At 38.9% G+C, this 20121-nt stretch overlaps 1 protein-coding gene across 3 annotated transcripts in view; it reads right to left on the bottom strand.

The window, feature by feature from the left end:
• Positions 1-20121, bottom strand: part of LOC126248967 (serine protease svh-1-like) — a 455562-nt gene that overhangs the window by 187786 nt on the left and 247655 nt on the right. For all 3 annotated transcript variants that reach the window (XM_049950539.1, XM_049950521.1, XM_049950530.1), the window contains one exon: positions 14644-14803. In XM_049950539.1, the coding sequence (XP_049806496.1) occupies positions 14644-14803 (160 nt within the window). The remainder of the gene's footprint in view (positions 1-14643; positions 14804-20121) is intronic.

The following is a 20121-nucleotide window of genomic DNA, read 5'->3' as shown; positions in this document are numbered from 1 at the left end:
GTGGTCTTCAGTCCAGAGACTGGTTTGATGCAGCTCTCCATGCTACTCTATGCTGTGCAAGCTTCTTCATCTCCCAGTACCTACTGCAACCTACATCCTTCTGAATCTGCTTAGTGTATTCATCTCTTGGTCTCCCTCTACGGCCGTCCACACTGCCGTCCAATGCTAAATTTGTGATGCCTTGATGCCTCAGAAAAAGTCTTACCAACTGGTCCCTTCTTCTTGTCAAGTTGTGCCAAAAACACCTCTTCTCTCCAATTCTATTCAATACCTCCTCATTAGTTATGTGATCTACCCATCTAAACTTCAGCATTCTTCTGTAGCACCACATTTCAAAAGCTTCTATTCTCTTCTTGTCTAAACTATTTATCATCCACGTTTCACTTCCATACATGGCTAAACTCCATACAAATACTTTCAGAATCGACTTCCTGACACTTAACTCTATACTCAATGTTAACAAATTTCTCTTCTTCAGATCTCTACTTTGACCATCACCAGTTATTTTGCTCCCCAAATAACAAAACTCCTTTACTACTTTAAGTGTCTCATTTCCTAATCTAATTCCCTCAGTACCACCCGATTTAATTTGACTACATTCCATTATCCTCGTTTTGCTTTTGTTGATGTTCATCTTATATCCTCCTTTCAAGACACTGTCCATTCCATTCAGCTGCTCTTCCAAGCCCTTTGCTGTCTCTGACAGAATTACAGTGTCATCAGCAAACCTCAAAGTTTTTATTTCTTCTCCGTGGATTTTAATTGCTACTCTGAATTTTTCTTTTGTTTCCTTTACTGCTTGCTCAATATACAGATTTAATAACATCAGGAAGAGGCTACAACCCTGTCTCACTCCCTTCCCAACCACTGCTTCCCTTTCATGCCCCTCGACTCTTATAACTGCCATCTGGTTTCTGTACAAATTGTAAAAAGCCTTTCGCTCCCTGTATTTTACAGCTGCCACCTTCAGAATTTTAAAGAGAGTATTCCAATCAACATTGTCAAAAGATTTCTCTAAGTCTACAAATGCTGGAAATATAGGCTTGCCTTTCCTTAATCTATTCTCTAAGATAAGTCGTAGCATTGCCTCATGTGTTCCAACATTTCTACTGAATCCAAACTGATCTTCGCCGAGGTCGGCTTCTTCCAATTTTTCCATTCATCTGTAAAGAATTCGTGTTAGTATTTTGCAGCCATGGCTTATTAAACTGATAGTTCGGTAATTTTCACATCTGTCAGCACCTGCTTTCTTTGGGATAGGAATTATTATATTCTTCTTGAAGTCTGAGGGTATTTCGCCTGTCTCACACATCTTGCTCACAAGATGGTATCTATTTATAAAGATCAATTTTTTTGTGACATTTTTCTCATCAGTCTGTGACTATGTTACAAAATACGTTATATTTTTAATTTATTATTAATTTACACCAGGTATCCAGTGTACATATTTCCATGCTGTAGTTCTCAAATACTCTTTGAATCCCTCAATTACTTTTTCATTTATTACCCTCATGATTTTCAGCTATTACATATATTATGCACGATTGTATTAAACTTCAGCATCATTATCTGAAATACCATCAACTATCGGGTTTACACAATGACTTTACAGTCTTAATGTACCTATAAATATAATAAACTGTCCAATCACATTAATGTGACCACCACCTTTGTTCAACATCAAAGTATAGTAACCACTCACAGGTGGCAGGTGGCAGCACTAGAATTGGAGGGTATATAAAGTGTGTCAGGGGGACACAGAAAACAGTGCAGAAGTCATCATGCAGAAACAGCAATTTACGTGACTTCAAAATGGCATGATCATTGGGTTTCAGGCGAAGGGGGGAAGCACTTTCAGAATGGCTAAGTGGGTAAACTGTTCACACGATGTTGTGGTTGTAGTATACAATGCATGGTAAAATGACACCATTCAAAACTAATGTCAAAGTCACTGTGGTGCACCAAGAGCTGAAGATGACAGGAGTGAATGACGGCTGTGAAGATATTTATGGGTAAACAGATGTGCAACTGTTGAGCTACTGAAGACCTAGATGGACCGAGGGGCTACCAATTGTGTCTCCTCTTAATGGCAGTTCAATGAACATCACTGCTTATTGGCCTCAGCAGCAAGCACCTGTTTCTTGCACCCTTGCTGACTGCTCTTCATTGTCAATGAAAGCTGGAATTTGCTGACCAATACTGCAAAGGATGTCCACTGAGCAGTGACAGTTGACCTTTTCAGATGAATCATGTTTTATGTTCCATCAGATACATGGCCATTGGTGTGTACAGCATGAAAAATATGAAATCAAATAGCACGGATGTATGATGGTCTGGGGAATGTTTTGTGGCATTTTCTGGGTGATCTCATCACTGTGGAAGGGACATTGGATCAACACAAGTATGCATCCATTCTAGGGGGCCATGTACAACTCCACATGCAGTTTGTTCTTCCTCTGCACAATGCCATCTACCAGCAGGACAACACAATGTGTCACACAGCCTGCAGTGTACGTGCATAGTTCAAAGAGCACCAGGATGAGGTTACCATACCACACAGGTCACTGAAATCCCCAGATTAAAACCCAAGCAAGAATGTGTGGAACCACTTCGATTGGGTTGTTTGTGCCCTGGATCCTTAATGAATAAACCTAATGTAGCTGGCCAAAGCACTGGAGTCAGTGTGGCTCCACATCCCTGTAAGCATCTTTCAGAACCTCACTAATTTTCTCCCTGCACATCCCATAGTGGCCATTGCTGCAGAAGATGATTATTCAGAATTTTAAATGGTGGTTACATTAATGTGACTAGACAGTGTAAATACCAGTGGTGTTGGTTCTCACTGGCAATGACTCAAGTAGCTCTAGAACAGGTGTGCTCTAAAAAATTTAAAATAAATACTTCAGTTAACTTTATCTTATTCTGTTTAGAAGTTAAAAAATTTAACAATGCATCAAAAATGGTTCAAATGGCTCTGAGCACTATGGGACTCAACATCTTAGGTCATAAGTCCCCTAGAACTTAGAACTACTTAAACCTAACTAACCTAAGGACATCAAACACACCCATGCCCGAGGCAGGATTCGAACCTGCGACCGTAGCAGTCCCGCGGGTCCGGACTGCAGTGCCAGAACCACTAGACCACCACGGCTGGCAAACAATGCATCAAAGTGTTTCACGAATAACTACAAACTATCAGCTTGCGGCAAGTGTATTGTGATCATTGCTGTTCACTTTCTAAGAGTTTTTAATCCTGTAGCACAAGCTTCAAAATTCTTATCATTGTAATACATAGGACTGACTTGGCTCCTCCTTAGTGTAAGATTCAGATTTCAGTAATTTGCAATTCATTGAACTGTCATTCTCTCCTCTCATCTCATCTCATCTCATCTCATCCCTCAGGGTGGGGGAGGGGAGGGGGGATCGTTATGTATGCCTTACCCCTACAGTATACCTTCCAGACATGATACAGACAATATTATGGGAAGAATATATTGCTAGCCACCATATAGTGAAGATGCTGAGTCACAGACAGGCAAAACAAAAGACTGCTAAACAAGTAAGCTTTCAGCCAAAAAGCATTATTCTGAATTAGGCAAAACACACACACACACACCTATTCATGCTAACGCAACTCATACAGACATAATTGCTGTCTCTGGCTGCCGACCCAGACTGAGTCATCGTCATAATCTTCTGCAGTTTCTAACGCCTGGCTAGGTCTGTTGAGTACATGAGCCTCTCCATCTTTTCCTATCCTCCCACGCATTTCTCTCTTTACTCCAACCCAGTCTTCTCTCTTCATCTCTCCTTCAGTCCAGTGATCCACCTGCCTCTCAGTCTTCCTCTACATCTCTTGTCTCCTACTGTCATTTCATGCACCTATCTTCTATCCTGCTCACTCCCATTCTTTTAACAGGCCTATACAATCTTAATCTTGTCATTTCTATTGTCTCTTGCATGGATATCTCTTTTATTCTTTCTCTCACCTTCTCATTCCTTACTCTATCCTTTCTAGTGAGTTTTATTCTGCTTCTTTGAAATTTCATTTTGCAAGCCTGTATCCTACTCACCTACCTTTTATTTCATTACCCACTTTCCTGATGCATATGTGAGTACTCTCATTATAACAATTGAATGCTGCTGAATGGCATGTCCTTGCTCTATACCAGGCTTCTTGCACTGCTGGAATCCCTTTTTACTAATCTCCTTATTTTCCTCCCGTGATCTTCTTTTATGTTTCTCATGAATTTGAAACATTTCACTTTCTTTAGTACTTGTCCCTTAAAACTTACATCCATTACTAATCTCTAGTTATTCCACACTGTCACCATCACTTTACACTTCCTTGCATTAAATTTCAACCCATCAGTCCCACCACTCCCTCCCATACATTTAGCCTTTCTTGTACTACTCCTTCTCCATTTCCCCACACAGTTAAATTATCTGCAAACACAATTGTGTTCACATTTTCATGTCCTTTTGGTGCTGCCATTCCTGTCATTGTCTCATCTATAATGATGACAAAAGTCTCAGCGAAGTACACTTCCTTCCTTCAGTTTATTCTTCTGTTCAAACCAGTCTGTCTTCTTTCCTCCCACTTTTACACAACTCACACTTCCTTGAGATATTTTCTTCATTCTTCTCATAGTCAGCCATCCTATTCCTATTTTCTGAAGGGTTTTCCAGATCTTGCTTCTTTTAACACTATCACATGCCACCTCAGTTTCTGAGAACACCACTACAAAGTCCTTACCATATTCATGGAGTCTCTCTTGCAGTTATCTTACATTAAAAATCAGATACATTATTAATCTTCCTGGTCTAATCCAATACTGTTCCTCTCTCAGTCCTCCTTCTACTCTCTTCCATATTCTCTTTTACAGAACATTCTCAAACACCTTGGTAAAATGCCACATCAAAATAACTCTGCTATAATTTTGACATATTTTATTGCAAATCTTCTTAAAAATTGGCACTATGATTACCTTTTTCCAGTCTTCAGGTGTCTTTCCTTCTTTCCATACTACTCTTATGACCCAATAGCGCCTCGTCACTCCAACATTGCCAGTTGCCCCCACTATCTTTATACTTACTTCATTTATCACTTCCTCTTCTAATTTTCCTCCCATATTTTCATTAGGGTTTAATCAAGCAATGGAAATTCCAGAATGGAATAATGACAATATTATGAAAATGATATTTGCTACTCACCATGTAATGGAGATGCTGAGTCACAGATAGGCACAACAAAAAGACTGTCAAACAAGCAAGCTTTCAGCCAAAATGTCCTCTCCTGGAATTAGACAATACACAAACACTCACATCCAAATGCAACTCACACACACATGACCACAGTCTCTGGCTGCTGACAGCCAACAGCAGTATTTTTGTTGTGCCTATCTGCGACTCAACATCTCCACTATATAGTGAGTAGCAATCTATCCTTTTCATAATATTGTCCATTACGGTTTGGTAATTCTTCAAAATATTCCTTCTGTAGTTTCTTGATTTTCAGTACATTCTAAATTTTCTATCCTTCTTTATTGATCTCATTATACCCTCCATCAAGCTTCTCTTCTTAGCATTAGTCATTCCATAGTGGACCTTCTTACTCCACTTACTGTTGTGTTCCATCATTTTGTGCACTATTCCATCCATTTCCTCTCCTTTCCTATTCTCTCTTTTCTAGTCCTCACCTTCTTCTCAGTGTACATTAATAATAATAATAATATTCATTCAACATCAGATAACCAAATACAACCCCTAGAAATAATATGGTTTCAGGACATCATACAGATTATTCCTCTGAATACGTCAGTTTGTTATTGTGGTCTTCAGTCCAGAGACTGGTTTGATGCAGCTCTCCATGCTACTCTATCCTGTGCAAGCTTCTTCATCTCCCTGTACCTACTGCAACCTACATCCAACTTAATCTGTTTAGTGTATTCATATCTTGGTCTCCCTCTATGATTTTTACCCTCCACGCTGCCATCCAATACTAAATTGGTAATCCCTTGATGCCTCAGAACATGTCCAACCAACCGATCCCATCTTCTTGTCAAGTTGTGCCACAAACTCCTCTTCTCCCCAATTCTATTCAATACCTCCTCATTAGTTATGTGATCTACCCATCTAATCTTCTGCATTTTTCTGTAGCACCACATTTTGAAAGCTTCTATTCTCTTCTTGTCCAAACTATTTATCATCCATGTATCACTTCCATACATGGCTACACTCCATACAAATACTTTCAGGAATGACTTCCTAACACTTAAATCTATACTTGACTTGGAGTTACTGTTTTCACATGCACTATTATTTTTAATTTATATAGACCTATAATAGTAAGCTCACCTAATACTGTAAACTGGTTCTAACTTGGTTCGCTAGGTTTGGCACCACAAATAATTCTGATGGCTTTTTTCTGCAGTTTTAATAATGTGGTTCAGTTGCTTTCTGTTGTTGTGCCCTCTATTTCTTTCACATAGTTTAAGTATGATAAGCAGATTTTAGTACACACATATCCTTGAAATATTAGCTACATTTCTAGACAGCACACAGGCTATAGAATCTATATGCATGTCTCATTTGAGATTGTCCTGGATTTTGACTCCAAAGAATTTTATACATTTTTCCTTTTTTACAATGTCATTTCCCATGGATAATTTCATGCAAAATTCCATTTGTTTCTTGGTGTTAAATTCTATTATTGCTCTCTTCGAAGCACTTACATTTAAATGGCTTTCATTGAAATACCTCAGCATTTCATTTGTTATGCTGTTGCACAGCACATCCAGGTTGTCATAGGCTTTGTGTTTGTACATAGTTGATGTATCATCTGCATATCATTAACATAAATCAAGAAAAGAAGGGGTCTCAACATGGAACCTTGAGGCACTCCATATCTGATATCACCACTGTTTGTTTCAAGCAACACAAATTGTTTCCTGTTGCTCATTAGGATTTTATGAACTCACAGCCAGTTCCTCAAATACCCAAGTTCTACAGCTTGTCAAGTAATATGGTGATGTTGACACAAAAACCCAAAATAGTTTATTATTTAATGGAATAAAAATGTATAATAGACTTCCAGAGGAGATCAATGCTGAAACTGGAATACATGCCTTTAGGAAAGCTGCAAAAAGTTATTTAGCAGATAAATGTTACTATACTGTCAAAGAATACTGTAAATGACATGTGTTCACCTCAATTCATGCAAGAGTACCTTTGTAAATTTATATTTATCTGTAATTAAGATTGGTGTGTATTTGTTCTGTGTAACCCATGCAAGAATAAATTTGTAAATTTATATTTATTTGTAACTAAGATTGGTGTGTATTTGTTTTGTGTACAAACGATTAAGTTGCACCATAGAAATATGTACTACCAGAAGTACTATTATGTATATACTCATTCCATGTATACAGTTGACGACATCCATACAACACAAGTTGTCTATGGATGAATAAATAAATAAATAAACAATCAAAAGCTCTTTCTAGATCAAGGAACACTCCAATAATATACTAACTGTTCTCTATGGTACTTATTATTTCACCTATTAATTGTGCTCTGGCCACTAAAGTTGACTTTTTTTTTTCATAAAGCAATTCTGATTTTCAAATATTGCATTGTGTTCACTCGGGAATGTCATCAGTCTAGTAAAAAAAGAAGCATTCTCAAACACCTTAGAAAATGCACGTAAGATTGAGATGGGTTGGTAGTTTCCAAGATTTATCACATTTCTCCTAAACTGAGGTTATTTGAGCTATCTTTAGATTGTCTGGGAAACTACCTAACACAATTACCTCATTTACTGCTATCACCATGGCCTCAGATATGTTGTCCACAAACCTTTTTAATGTATTGATGGACAATGCAACATAGCCTGCAGTATTTTTTAGTGACCATACTATGTATTTTATTTCCTTTCTGTTAGTTGGGGCCAGGTATAGCCTTTGTTTGACTGGAATGCTAAATATATAGGCCGAAGGTTGTTGAAATAGTCATTGATAGATTTTCCAACAGTAGAAAAGCACTCACTAAAAACATGTGTGATCTGATTTTAGCATTTGATGATAATCTCTTTATTGTTGACAGTATAATCACTAGTTGATTTGTTCTTACAATTTTCTAAACAGCTAATCCATTATTAGTACAGTTGCTTAAAGGTGTGAGAACATATTTACTTTTAGTTTCTGACAGCACATCTTTGTAATAATCATGTCAGTTCTTAAGTTTTACCTTTAGTCTATTATTATTTCTATTCTTTAGTTCTGCACATTGGAAAAGTCAAAGATTTTCTCTTGCTGTTTTCACTTCATGGTCATTTCTGGGAATGAGACAATGAAGCAATAATAAAAATTTGATGCAAATTCACTGAAAGTAATGCAGTTCTTTTCATCCACTGTAAGCTTTTTTGTTGAGATCTTCAAAGTTGTCATTGTGGGTGGTTTCTTTTTGGTGCTGATGTGAAGATTTTCAGGTTCTATCAGTATCTGTGCAGCATGATGGTCAGAAATGGCAAGCTTCAGAACTGATTCATTGTAAGTAAAGTGAGACATGTTAGTTATAATGTTGACAGTCATGATTTTATCCTACTGACCTCTCTTGTGGGCTCATTTATTAGAAAAGTTGAGTTTAACTAATATTAGCATCAGTTTTTTCGAGCTGGTGTCAGTAGACAGCAAGTCAGTGTTTATAACTCCAATTAGTATCATGTTAAACCAGCCACTTTTATTGTTTTATTTAGTGTCTATGGCAGTGGTTCCCAACCTTTCTCAGACCATTACTCCTGAGTGTCATCAGACATTAGCTAGTACCCCAGCACCCACCCCTTGCCATCTGTTGCCCTCCCACCACACCCCACCCCACCCCACTCCATCCCACCCCACCCCACCCCACCCCACCTCCCCTGTGGTATCACCAACTGGAGCACCCAACAGAACTGTAAAATAAAATACTTTTCTTGGAACACTTTTATTTTTAAAATGATGATACTTAGTTTGTGTGTGTGTGTGTGTGTGTGTGTGTGTGTGTGTGTGTGTGTGTGCGTTAGAATGAATGAAGAAGGAATTCATGATGTGATGCATCGCAAGTGCTACCTACCACTCCTTCTCAAATTAGAAAGCTAACTAGCTGCAGTGAGGTTAGACAATTGTTACAAAAAAAACTTCTCCTGCATTACTCCTCTCCATTGTGGCACTTGCTTGACCTGCACACAGCAATGTCATTTAAAATCACACAGGTGCAAACGTGTGTACTTACGTATTGTTTATAAATCACTCAATTGCTGTACTCCTCACTTCTGAACCGGCTGAAATTTTTTACTTCAGGCTGTTAAAGCCTTGTATCTAACCAATCTAATAATAATAATAATAATAACACCACTGTGTACAGCATTATAATAGCCCTTATGTAGTTACTGCTCCAGTGTGCTGTCAATTAAATCATTTATCTGTCTTGAAGCGCATAATGAAGCAATTTCTGTACTTCTGCAGTTACTATCTACAACTTGGAGAAGACAGTTTCTTGAGATATTTAGCATTTGCTGTGGGTGAACTATGTGAAGAACCCATAAGCTCCACTGCATTAATGCTACTAATGGAGAAAAACTATTGATTATTTATATGATCAGTATTAGAGTCTTACAAAATTGTTATAATAGTAATGATCTTTTCAAAACAATTTAGTTTTGTGACTGAAACAAAATAAGATCATTTCGTTCTTAACCCTTAGAAAATTTCATTTTATTCCTCAGGGGGTAATCATCCCCAGGTTGGCAACCACTGGTCTATGGGAGCAAGAAGGTCATTAAGAACTTAAAATATCTAGGTTACCACATGGAGGTCTGCACAGCCCTATAATAATTATGTTCTTTTTCTTCCATTTGCAGTTAATTGCTGCTAGTCCTATTATACCTAAAGTTCTGTTACATTAATCTGAATCTAAGTTTGATTTGCTGAACACAGGTTGGAGGTGTCACTCTGAACAGTTTGCTTATTTTTGAGACTAAGAAACATCTACAATATGATATTAAGGCTGAGTTTCACCTGCTGGACCATACAGGGTTATTTAGGGATACCAAGCCAGCCAACCAGCTTTAAAAGTTTCTTTAGATTTCCAGCATTGGCTGTTTGTTTGGCATATCCTATATGGGTGGGTTCTGCCATTCCATGGGAATACACTTATTTACACCAATTTCTCTAAAAGTTCATCTAATTTTCTCGACAATTAATTTACTGATAATGTTTTTACCTCATTTATCCATGCACATGCCATTAGTTGTGTGCAGGACACTTTCTAGATTGGCGACGTTTACCAGAGACACATAGTAAAATTTACTACATATGGTTTTAAGCCTAGCATTTATTTTATGTACTTCAAGTGCACAATAGGCTGCTCTATTAGATCATGTCTCTGTGTAATGTTAAGAGTTATTTTGGCACCAATTAACTTACGTACTTCCACGAGTCTGATAGATCGTTTACTTGAATTTTAGCTACCTCATTTGTATCCCCCACGTCCATGACACAATTATTTAATGAGAAAGATTCACTATGTGGCATACACAGCTCCATCAAAGCAAAAAGAGGTGCTCCATGTTGCATGTGAATCACAACTGTAGTCATCTCAGATACTATGAATGTTCCGTGGAGGGGGGAGGGGGACACCATGAAGGAATTATCAAAATGGTTTGGAATTTGGTAGATGTGATATACGAGTACAGACAAACAAATGATTTCAATTTCAGAAAAATGGGATGATTTATCCAAGAAAAAGAGCTTTACAAACTGAGCAAGTCAGTATCATGTAAGTCCAAATCTGGCCCACATGTAAGCAGTTATTCGATTTGGCACTGATTGATAGAGTTATGGATGTCCTCCTGAAGAATATCATATCAAATTCTGTCCAACTGGCATGTTACATCATCAAAATCCTGGTTGGAGGCTCTGTCCATAATGTTCCAAAAGGTTTTCAGCTGGGGAGAGATCCAGTGACCTTGATGCCCAAGGTAGGGTTTAGTAAGCATGATGACAAGCAGTAGAAACTCTTGCCACTTATGGGCAGGCATTATCTTGATGAAATGTAAGCCCGGGATGGTTTGCAATGAAGGGTAACATACAATACTGTTGACATACCACTGTGCTGTAAGGGTGCTGCAGATGACAACCAGAAGGGTCCTGCTATAAAAATAAATGGACCCAAGACCATCACTCCTGGATGTTGGACCATATGATGGGTGACAGTCCAGTTGGTATGGCCCCAATGTCCAGGCCACCTCCAGACACATATTCGGCCCGGAATCTCATTGAGTGGAGTAGGACTGTCTTTCAGCTATGAGTCACACCTGAACTGAAATGCCAATGACCAGAAAAGACATGTCCAGAGATGATGCTCTGGACATTGGTGGCATACCAACCTGAATGTTGTCTGCCATACATCCTGAAAACTAGGAGTGATGGTCTGGGGTGCCATTTATTTTCATGAGCAGGGCCTATGGTTGTCATCCATGACACCAGTACAACACAGTGCTACATCAATGATATTCTATGCCTCATTTTGTTGCCTTCATGGCACACCATCCTGGATTACATTTTAGCCAGCACACACATGGTGAGAGCATCTACTGCTTTTCTTTGTGTTTGCCAAACCCTACCTTGGCCAGCAAGGTCATCAGATCTCTCACCAACTGAGAACTTTTGGAGCACTATGGACAGGGCCCTCCAACCAGTTAAGGATTTTGATGATCTAAGATGCCAGTTGGGCAGAGTTTGGCACAATATCTCTCAGGAGGACACCCAACAACTCTAACAATCAATGCCAAAATGAACCCCTATTTGCATAATGGACAGAGGTGGACCAATGCGTTATTGACTTGCTCAGTCTGTGAAGCTCTTTCTCTTGAATAAATCATCTATTTTTCTGAAATTGTAATCGTTTGTTTTTGTGTACATGTACAGCCTATCTACCGATTTCCATACCATTTGGGTAATTACATTATGGTGCAGCCTCTTTTTTTGTCTTAAGGTGTATTAGAATCCAGCCCTTCTTGTATTTATGGTTCTCTTTGCTTCTTCTATTGTTCTCTTCGGACAGTTTTTTGCATACAATTTCACAGATTTCACTGTCATTACCTTTGACAGTTTGTTTGCATTCACTCACTAGGCTAGCACATGAGGTTAGGACCTGGTGTTTTTTGAACTTAACACTGGTAGTTTTTTTTTTATTTTTTATTTTTTATTTTTTTTTTTATTTTTTAGTCTGGTTAGTTGCTTCTGGTTTGCATAGATTTAAACGCTGGAACTTCCACTACTTCATCAAGAATCTGATACCTGTTTTGAGTAATAACAGCCATAAATCTCTCCTTGGTTTTTAATTTAAGCCTGCAGTCATTCAGCAGAAGCTGTTGATCACTTTTGTTCACCTTTTTACTAAGTAGAGAAAACTTAGCTTAAAGAGATTGAATTTAATTTATTAAGTCTTCAACTAATGCTGGTAATTCACACTTACAGCCACAATTTTTGTTTGCAGTTTTGCGAGAGTTTTTAAGGCATCATTGACTACAGTTCCAGCTTGTCATCAATTCGCTATTTTCTTTCATTGATGAATCAATTTTAGCACATCAAAAATGCATTGAATTACTGCGTTTCTTACACGTGATGCTAGTTTTCAATACTTTTTCACACTTTTCTACACTTTCGATTGTCTAAAGAAGGGTTTTGACATGCACCAAAACATTTTGCACTACTATTTTCTTCTGGTCTTCCTTTCTTGCTCCTTCTGCTCTCTTCTGAAAGCATACACAAAATGCTTTGTTTTTCTTTACAACTTCCTGCCTTATCTAACATTTCACTAGGGACCTTACCAGGGTTTCATATTACTAGTTCTTCTGCAAAACTCTTTCTGCTGCTTCCACCACCATTGTTTTGAACATTCCCATTCCTCCTCTACTGATTGCATTTCATCCATTGGTATGATGCTGTTTACTATTTTCTGATTTTTTTATCTATTTTCTTTTAACTTCAACGTCCTTATCTTCCATTCCTTTCTTTCTTCCACTTTTTCCTCTTTAATTCCTCTGTTTATCACTACAAAAAGACAGTGATCGCTATCTAGGATGTTGGAGGTGACAGTTCTTTTTGTGAATTGGTCACACACCATATAATCTACTACAGATTTACTCAATAAATCATCACTGTACCACATTTCCTTATGAATTTCTTTCTTCGTGAAGTGGGTGTTGCCTACTGCTGTTTCATTCCTTTTAGAGAAGTCTAACATTATTGTCCTTCATCCTTCTCCTCCCCCATTCCTCCACTATCAATATGCTTCTCTTTCCTTGTCCACTTGTGCATTTAGGTATCTCATTATAATTACCTTCTGTCTAGTAGTTGTCTCTGCATTTCCTCTTCAAAAATCTTCCTCCTCTTTAGCAGAACACCCAACTTGTGGGGCAAATATGTGCCCCTTTTACTTTCACTCTGCCTTTCATGATCCTTTCAGTTACTCCTTTCACCTCCTCTTTTAACCCTGCTCTCATAGCTAGTGTCACTCTTGTCTTCCTTCCTCCTCAATCCCACATGAGTACAGCCTTTATCTACTCCCCAATTCTACTTCCTTTACTCTTCCACCAAATTTCTAACAGTCCTAGAATAGAATATCTAGTCTCCTATTTGTCAAGTCCACCACTTCCTCACCTTCCCAGTCAGTGTCTGTGTGTTCAATGTATTAAATCTTAATCCTTGGGAACAGATGGATCATCTTCTACTGTTTCCATTCACTCTCAGCTTGTTGCATGTATGACAGTATGCATTTTACCCACTATTGGCTTGCTGGGCCTGTAGTAGCTGGATTTGTTAACTGAGTTTTCTCTCTGATGTCTTTGGTCAATAGGAGGTATTTTATTTCCCTCATACCTATCAACAGCCAGGAGCTGCAGATGAGCATTTCCCAATCCACCACTTCGTGACATACTCTCTACAGTTAAGGCTCCTCCTAAAAATATTCTTACAATAGTATGAATAGAGTTTTCTTTCACAGTGCAGCAGGGACTATTACAGTGAATGCCAAGGGAAAGGGTGCTGAATGTATCCAGTGTAAGTTCATAGGCTTCCATGGCCAGTGTCATTTTGGATAAAATAATTTTGGGTACTGAGTGTCATTGTAACTATTACAACAGCTAAACTGCCAATGTTTTGACAGACTTGAGACAGTGAATTGCCCTGAAGAGGACCACAGCAGTTACAATGATGCAGCATAATATTTTATGAAACAAAATGTATCTAGTGTTAGGGAGACAGAGCTTTATTTTATGTAGAGGTCTAGCACTAATCAAGACTTAAAAATGAAGTACAAACAATATTACACAATTCTTCAGTCATCAAAGGACCATACACCATGTACTATACACAAAAAATTCAAGGAACTATCCTGGCATTTACATGAAATGTTTAGAGAAAAACGGGGGAACCTATGACATAATTGTGGAAGGAAATTTTAACCTGCTCCTATGAGATACAGTCATAATAAATGTTCCTGCTGCAGATATCTCTATAAGAAACAAGACATGTATGGAAAATTGTGTTCAAATATTGCAAAATATGTTTTGTTGGTTTTGTTGATATGAAGTGTGCTCACCTTAGAAGAATTGATGCATTTCATGTTCTTGCATAAAAACATATTTTCACAGCTAATTGTCAGAGACCTCTTTTCATAGTAGTCCCATTCATGGTATGGGAACAGGTGGCCAGATAAGCCACTGTTACTGTCTGCAAGCAAACAGAGTTTCTCATCTTCCCTGGAAAATAATAAGTAGATATATATATATATAACATTCATTGCTGTTACTGAAGCAGAGCAAGTAATTCATTGTTATGAAGAAATTGAACAGCTAGAGAACACAGATGGCATCCATTTATAAAGTGAATAATATGAGCTACAAAATGAAATGTGTAAAAAGTCATTATTAGGAAATAAATTGATCACAACAGACTGGACAGTAACACAGATATGAACACAATACTGAATCTTCTACTGAGGGCCAATGAGTCATTCTTTTGATACAAACAACCACTGCAGAAGAAACTTAATGACAAATGATAAAAGCCACAACAAATTTTGGAAATATAATGCAACTGACGTGAAATATGTGATACTATTACCTCATTAGCACTGTACAAACTATGGCACATAAGCAAATAATGCTGCAATTATCTTGCATCATTTGTAAATAGCACACAGACAACAGTATATTTCAAAGAAGATAAATAAGATGGCAGCCGGTGCTTGTCAGAGTGACAGAAGGAAACTGTGACAGCCAACTTGTTGAAATGGCATCAGTGCATTCGTGTGTCCAGTATTGTTCTTCACAGGCACACACAAACATCCATATCAGGCCCCTTGGAACCGCAACTGTGCATGTGCACAGGAATAATATCTCCATTAACAGAGTATTGAAAAGCCCTTGATGGGAGCAAACAACAGAAGGAGAAAATTTAATGCTATAATTTGAAATAAACTTCGCAGGTCATTTCCACAAATCACGATTTACACTAAGCTGATGGCAGAAATGTAGAGGAGAATCAATGTTACAACTGCAGGTAACATGAGCTCAAATCAGTATCTATAAACAAAGTCAGTATCACAATCAAGAACATGCAATAAATTCCAAGTCGAGAAAGCAAGATAATATTTTTTTTGTGAATTGGTGTACAGAGGCTTCAACAACAAGGTATGAACTGTCAACCTGGCCACCAGGCAATGTGTTTATTTCCTGTAGTAGTCTCTCTAGGGGACAATGCCTTGTTGAAGCACTGATCCTGCTGTAGTGCAGCTACTGGCAGGGTCTCCCATACCAGAAAGGCATCAGCACTTGAAGTGGACAAAGAGTGTCCCACAACATCCCTCCCATATCCACTTCAACAGTCCTTCCTCAATTCCCCAGATACCCAAACCAAGATGTGAAGCAATCTGTGTCTAGGAGTGCATAGCACATGGGCCGATATGTCATTTATGGAGCCTCATGGATACCCAACAACCTCCCTAAGTAATTAACCTTGCACTGCTTGAGGCTCTGTGCCCTTGACGAATAAATCCCCAATTCTTGTGGGGCCAAAATGGAGAACAAAGAACAAAATAAAACAAAAACTGAATGATGTGATGAGTCTTCAAACACACAGTGTTGGGGCTGGAACTGATGGAATCTGTTTCTACAGCTGGATCAGGTGACAGGCAAGTCCAAGTAGTGGAACTTGTCACTGAGAGGTGAAAGAAGGGGGTAGTCAGACCTACCTCTAAGCCAGGGAACAAGAGAGGGAAGAATCTAATACTCTCACTTCTCAGGATAATCAGATAGATAAAAGCTGAAGCAAGAAATAGGGAGACAGACCCATAGTGCTGCAGGAACGTGGTTATCCAATAGGGATACCCACCTGTCAACATGACCTAGCAGCAGATTGTTCAGATGGATCTCTTTGAGAAGAAAGGGGAGGAAGCAAGCACAGGCCCCCAATTCAGGTGGGTTTATCCGGACAAAGACTCTTTGTCTGTAAGGATATGAAATTGGTGACCTGTCTTAAGTAGATGGTGCCAATCTTCAAGACCACAAAGATGTCAATTTGGGTACTGAAACAAGGATACTCCTCCAAAGATTCTCTTCAAGAAGGTATGACCACAGAAGGTCTCAACACAGGACTGGAGGGTAATCAGTCAAAAGATTATATTGGTCAGACAAACCCTTGTGGTGGCTGTCTGTGAAAAATTCCTGAGGGTAACGCAAAAACAGGACCTGAAAGTCTACTCAGGATTCTTGCAGGTTATGATGAGGATAATCAGATACATCAGAAGTGACCATAGCTCCAAGCTGGAGACTACAAGTGTTGTAAATAAACCTCCAACACAGTAAAAGGGCAACAGCTGTCTGAGTCATGTCCCAGGAAGGTAAGACGTGGATGTGAATGTAGGCTTTCCCGGTGCATACTGCTGATGAAATCTTATTGGTCTTCCATCTGGGTAGCTGCGTCAAAAATCTATGACATTTTGATGCAGCTACCCGGATGGAAGCCAGAAGATGATGAGAATGACACTCATCAAAACATCGCGGATTTTCAATGCAGCTACCCGGATGGAAGCCTGAGAAGTTTTCATCAAGAGGTGGATGTGGCTGTGGTCCAGGGATCCTGTTTATATAAAAGGGACATTTCAGGCATTGGAGGAACTGAAGGTAAGTTTATTTGTGCTAGAAATCTAAAGAACTCCAAAACATGCATGTATGTTAAGAACTGAATTTCATGCCAATGGTTACCTTTTGTTCCAGGGACTTAGTGACATCATTATGAAACGGAGTGAGGGAGGAAATTCAAGGGTAATTGTATGGGCCTCAACTTACCTTCTTATGACAGTACTCCATCTCCTGGAAGTGACAAGACTAGTAGACAGCTGCTAACAGAAGAATGAACACCTGTTGGTTGGTTGTGATAACAATGCCCACAACCTGGTGTGGGGAAGCAGCAATAGCAACTTGAAAATCTTGAACACAACAATAGGGAATTTACTTTCAGGAATAGAAGATGGGAAAAAGTACCTGACATAACTTTTGGGTCCACTCTAATGGGTAGGCATTAGAGCCATTCTTATCTGAGCACATGTATGTTAAGTTAGAGATTGAAGTGGGTGTTAAACAGACCATGGCCTATAGGAATCCTAGAGTCTGTTATAGAAAGACCTCAACTTCTGCTTATCTGAAGTCAGATCTTCAGTAAGAAATCCAGTAGATCCCGAGGAAATGGCAGACACACCAACATCTTCCATTACAAACTCATATTTCGAAAACTGTCCAATCGCCAAGAAGTGCACAAACAGAAATATACCCAGGCAGACCAACAATCTGGAAGTGCAAGGAAAACAGGTAAGATAACTTTTCAAACTTGCAATAAGGAAAGGACAATGCGAAAAATATCTTGAAGCCCTGACCAAATACAACCATGTGACTAAGCAAGCAAAACTATCATTCTAGAAGATTCAGCTACTGTACCAGATTTTCATCCTTTCCAGAAAATCAACTAATTAAGGAGGAAGGTGGTGAGTATACAAGGATGGCATATGAGATGCTGGATGTGCTCCTCAGGACTCATTTCCCTCAATACACTCTGGCAGACAATACACAGAGATTCAGTCACTGAGAGGCACTGCTTTGCAGGTAATCAAAGGGAGAACTGGGAAGCTCCCAGAGAATGTGTAAACTTCAAAAACATCCAGTGGGCAGTGGGATCATTTCAACCATTTAAGTCAATAATCCCACATGGAATCAATTAACAGGAGAGAGATTAATTATATTCCTACAGAGACTCTTTAGGATCAGCCTAACATCAGGAACCATTCCCAATGCTTGGAGGATAGTGAGGGTTGTTTTCAGTCTGAAGCGAAAGAGAACTTATCACACCAAGACTAAGGATATGAGACCAATCAGTCTGTCCTCCTTTCTTCCAAAGACATTAAAAAAATGTGTGCATTAGGGAAAAGAAGTTAACTGAGGTTCCTCTGCATGTGAACTAACACACATATCAACCAGACACATAATGAGAAACAGCACTTCACCAATTTGTTGGGAAGGTGGTAAAAGTTCTAAAATTGCACGAAATCGCTCTTTGTATCTGTCAGGACATCAGAGGCCTCTTTTTCTTCAGTGGCTCACATTTAATGCTGTGTATCTGATTAGCTTTCTCTTGGAGCTTTCTGCAATCTCCTCATTCTCCATTTCCATTATGACAACACTATTGGCTGTGAGGATCGATTTGATCCTAATCTTGCCTATCCTCAGGTTTATTGCATCAATAAGTTTCCTTGTGATGTTTTTGACATCCTTGGTCTTGGGAAGATGTAATATATCTTAGCTGTTGCACTTAGCTTTGGAGTTTGTGAAGTTGCAACAGTGACACATGAAGGAATAGATGTAGTCACTTTTTCTGTCAGCCTGCGGTTCTCCTGCTCTAGAAGCTCAACACCAGCTTTCAATCTACCGAATCTGATTTACAATTTCCTGTCTGAAACATGGCCCATTTGGACACTCTCTAGGTCAGTTTGTTCATTGCAGAGTAGAAAACTTCTTCACTTCTTGAAGGCAATTGACAATGTCATCTTAGAATGCCAAAGTGATTCCACAATCATATTCAATGGTAGGTAAGGATAACGTGATATGGTGTTCGTTGGCATGACTGTCAAGGTGCTAGCATTCACTTGCTGTGACATGGCATAGTCTTCTGTCTTCAATTATTACTACAGAGAATCATATCATTTTGGCTGCTTGCCTCCAGAATTTTCTCAATAAGAGGCTGTTGACTGACAACCCCAGAGGTGGTCATGGCTGTGGCTGACAGGGATGACATCTGGTAGCTGGCAGATCCTGATGCAGTACTGTGTCCCAGCTGCTGCTGCTGCTCTAGTTTGCCGTGCCACTAATACGATGTGGTTGCTGATGCAGAATGCATCACATACTCGATCAACAACTGCTACTACACACATGTGATGAGTGAATCCACTTCAAAATTTAATGATGTCCTTTATGCACTCTATGAAGTCTATTTACAAGCAGTCATAAGAGTTGAGGGGCATGAAAGAGTAGCAGTGGTTGGGAAGGGAGTGATACAGAGTTGTAGCCTATCCCCAATGTTATTAAATCTGTATCTTGAGCAAGCAGTAAAGGAAACAATAGAAAAATTTGGAGTAGGAATTAAAATCGACAGAGAAGAAATAAAAACTTTGAGGTTCACCGATGATATTGTAATTCTGTCAGAGAGAGCAAAGGACATGGAGTATGAAAGTGAAACGTGGATGATAAATAGTTTAGACAAGAAGGAAATAGAAGCTTTTGAAATGTGGTGCTACAGAAGAATGCTGAAGATAAGATGGGTAGATCACATAACCAATGAGGAGGTATTGAATAGAATTGGAGAGAAGAGAAATGTGTGGCTCAACTTGACCAGAAAAAGGGATCGGTTGGTGAGACATATTCTGAGGCATCAAGAGATCACCAATTTAGCATTGGAGGGCAGCGTGGAGGGTAAAAATCGTAGAGGGAGACCAAGAGATGAATACACTAAACAGATTCAGAGGTATGTA

Source organism: Schistocerca nitens, chromosome 1 (genome assembly GCF_023898315.1).
Source record: "Schistocerca nitens isolate TAMUIC-IGC-003100 chromosome 1, iqSchNite1.1, whole genome shotgun sequence".
Classification (NCBI taxonomy): domain Eukaryota; kingdom Metazoa; phylum Arthropoda; class Insecta; order Orthoptera; family Acrididae; genus Schistocerca; species Schistocerca nitens.
The sequence above is the reverse complement of the archived record's forward strand: the minus strand, read 5'-3'. Positions and strand labels throughout refer to the sequence as shown.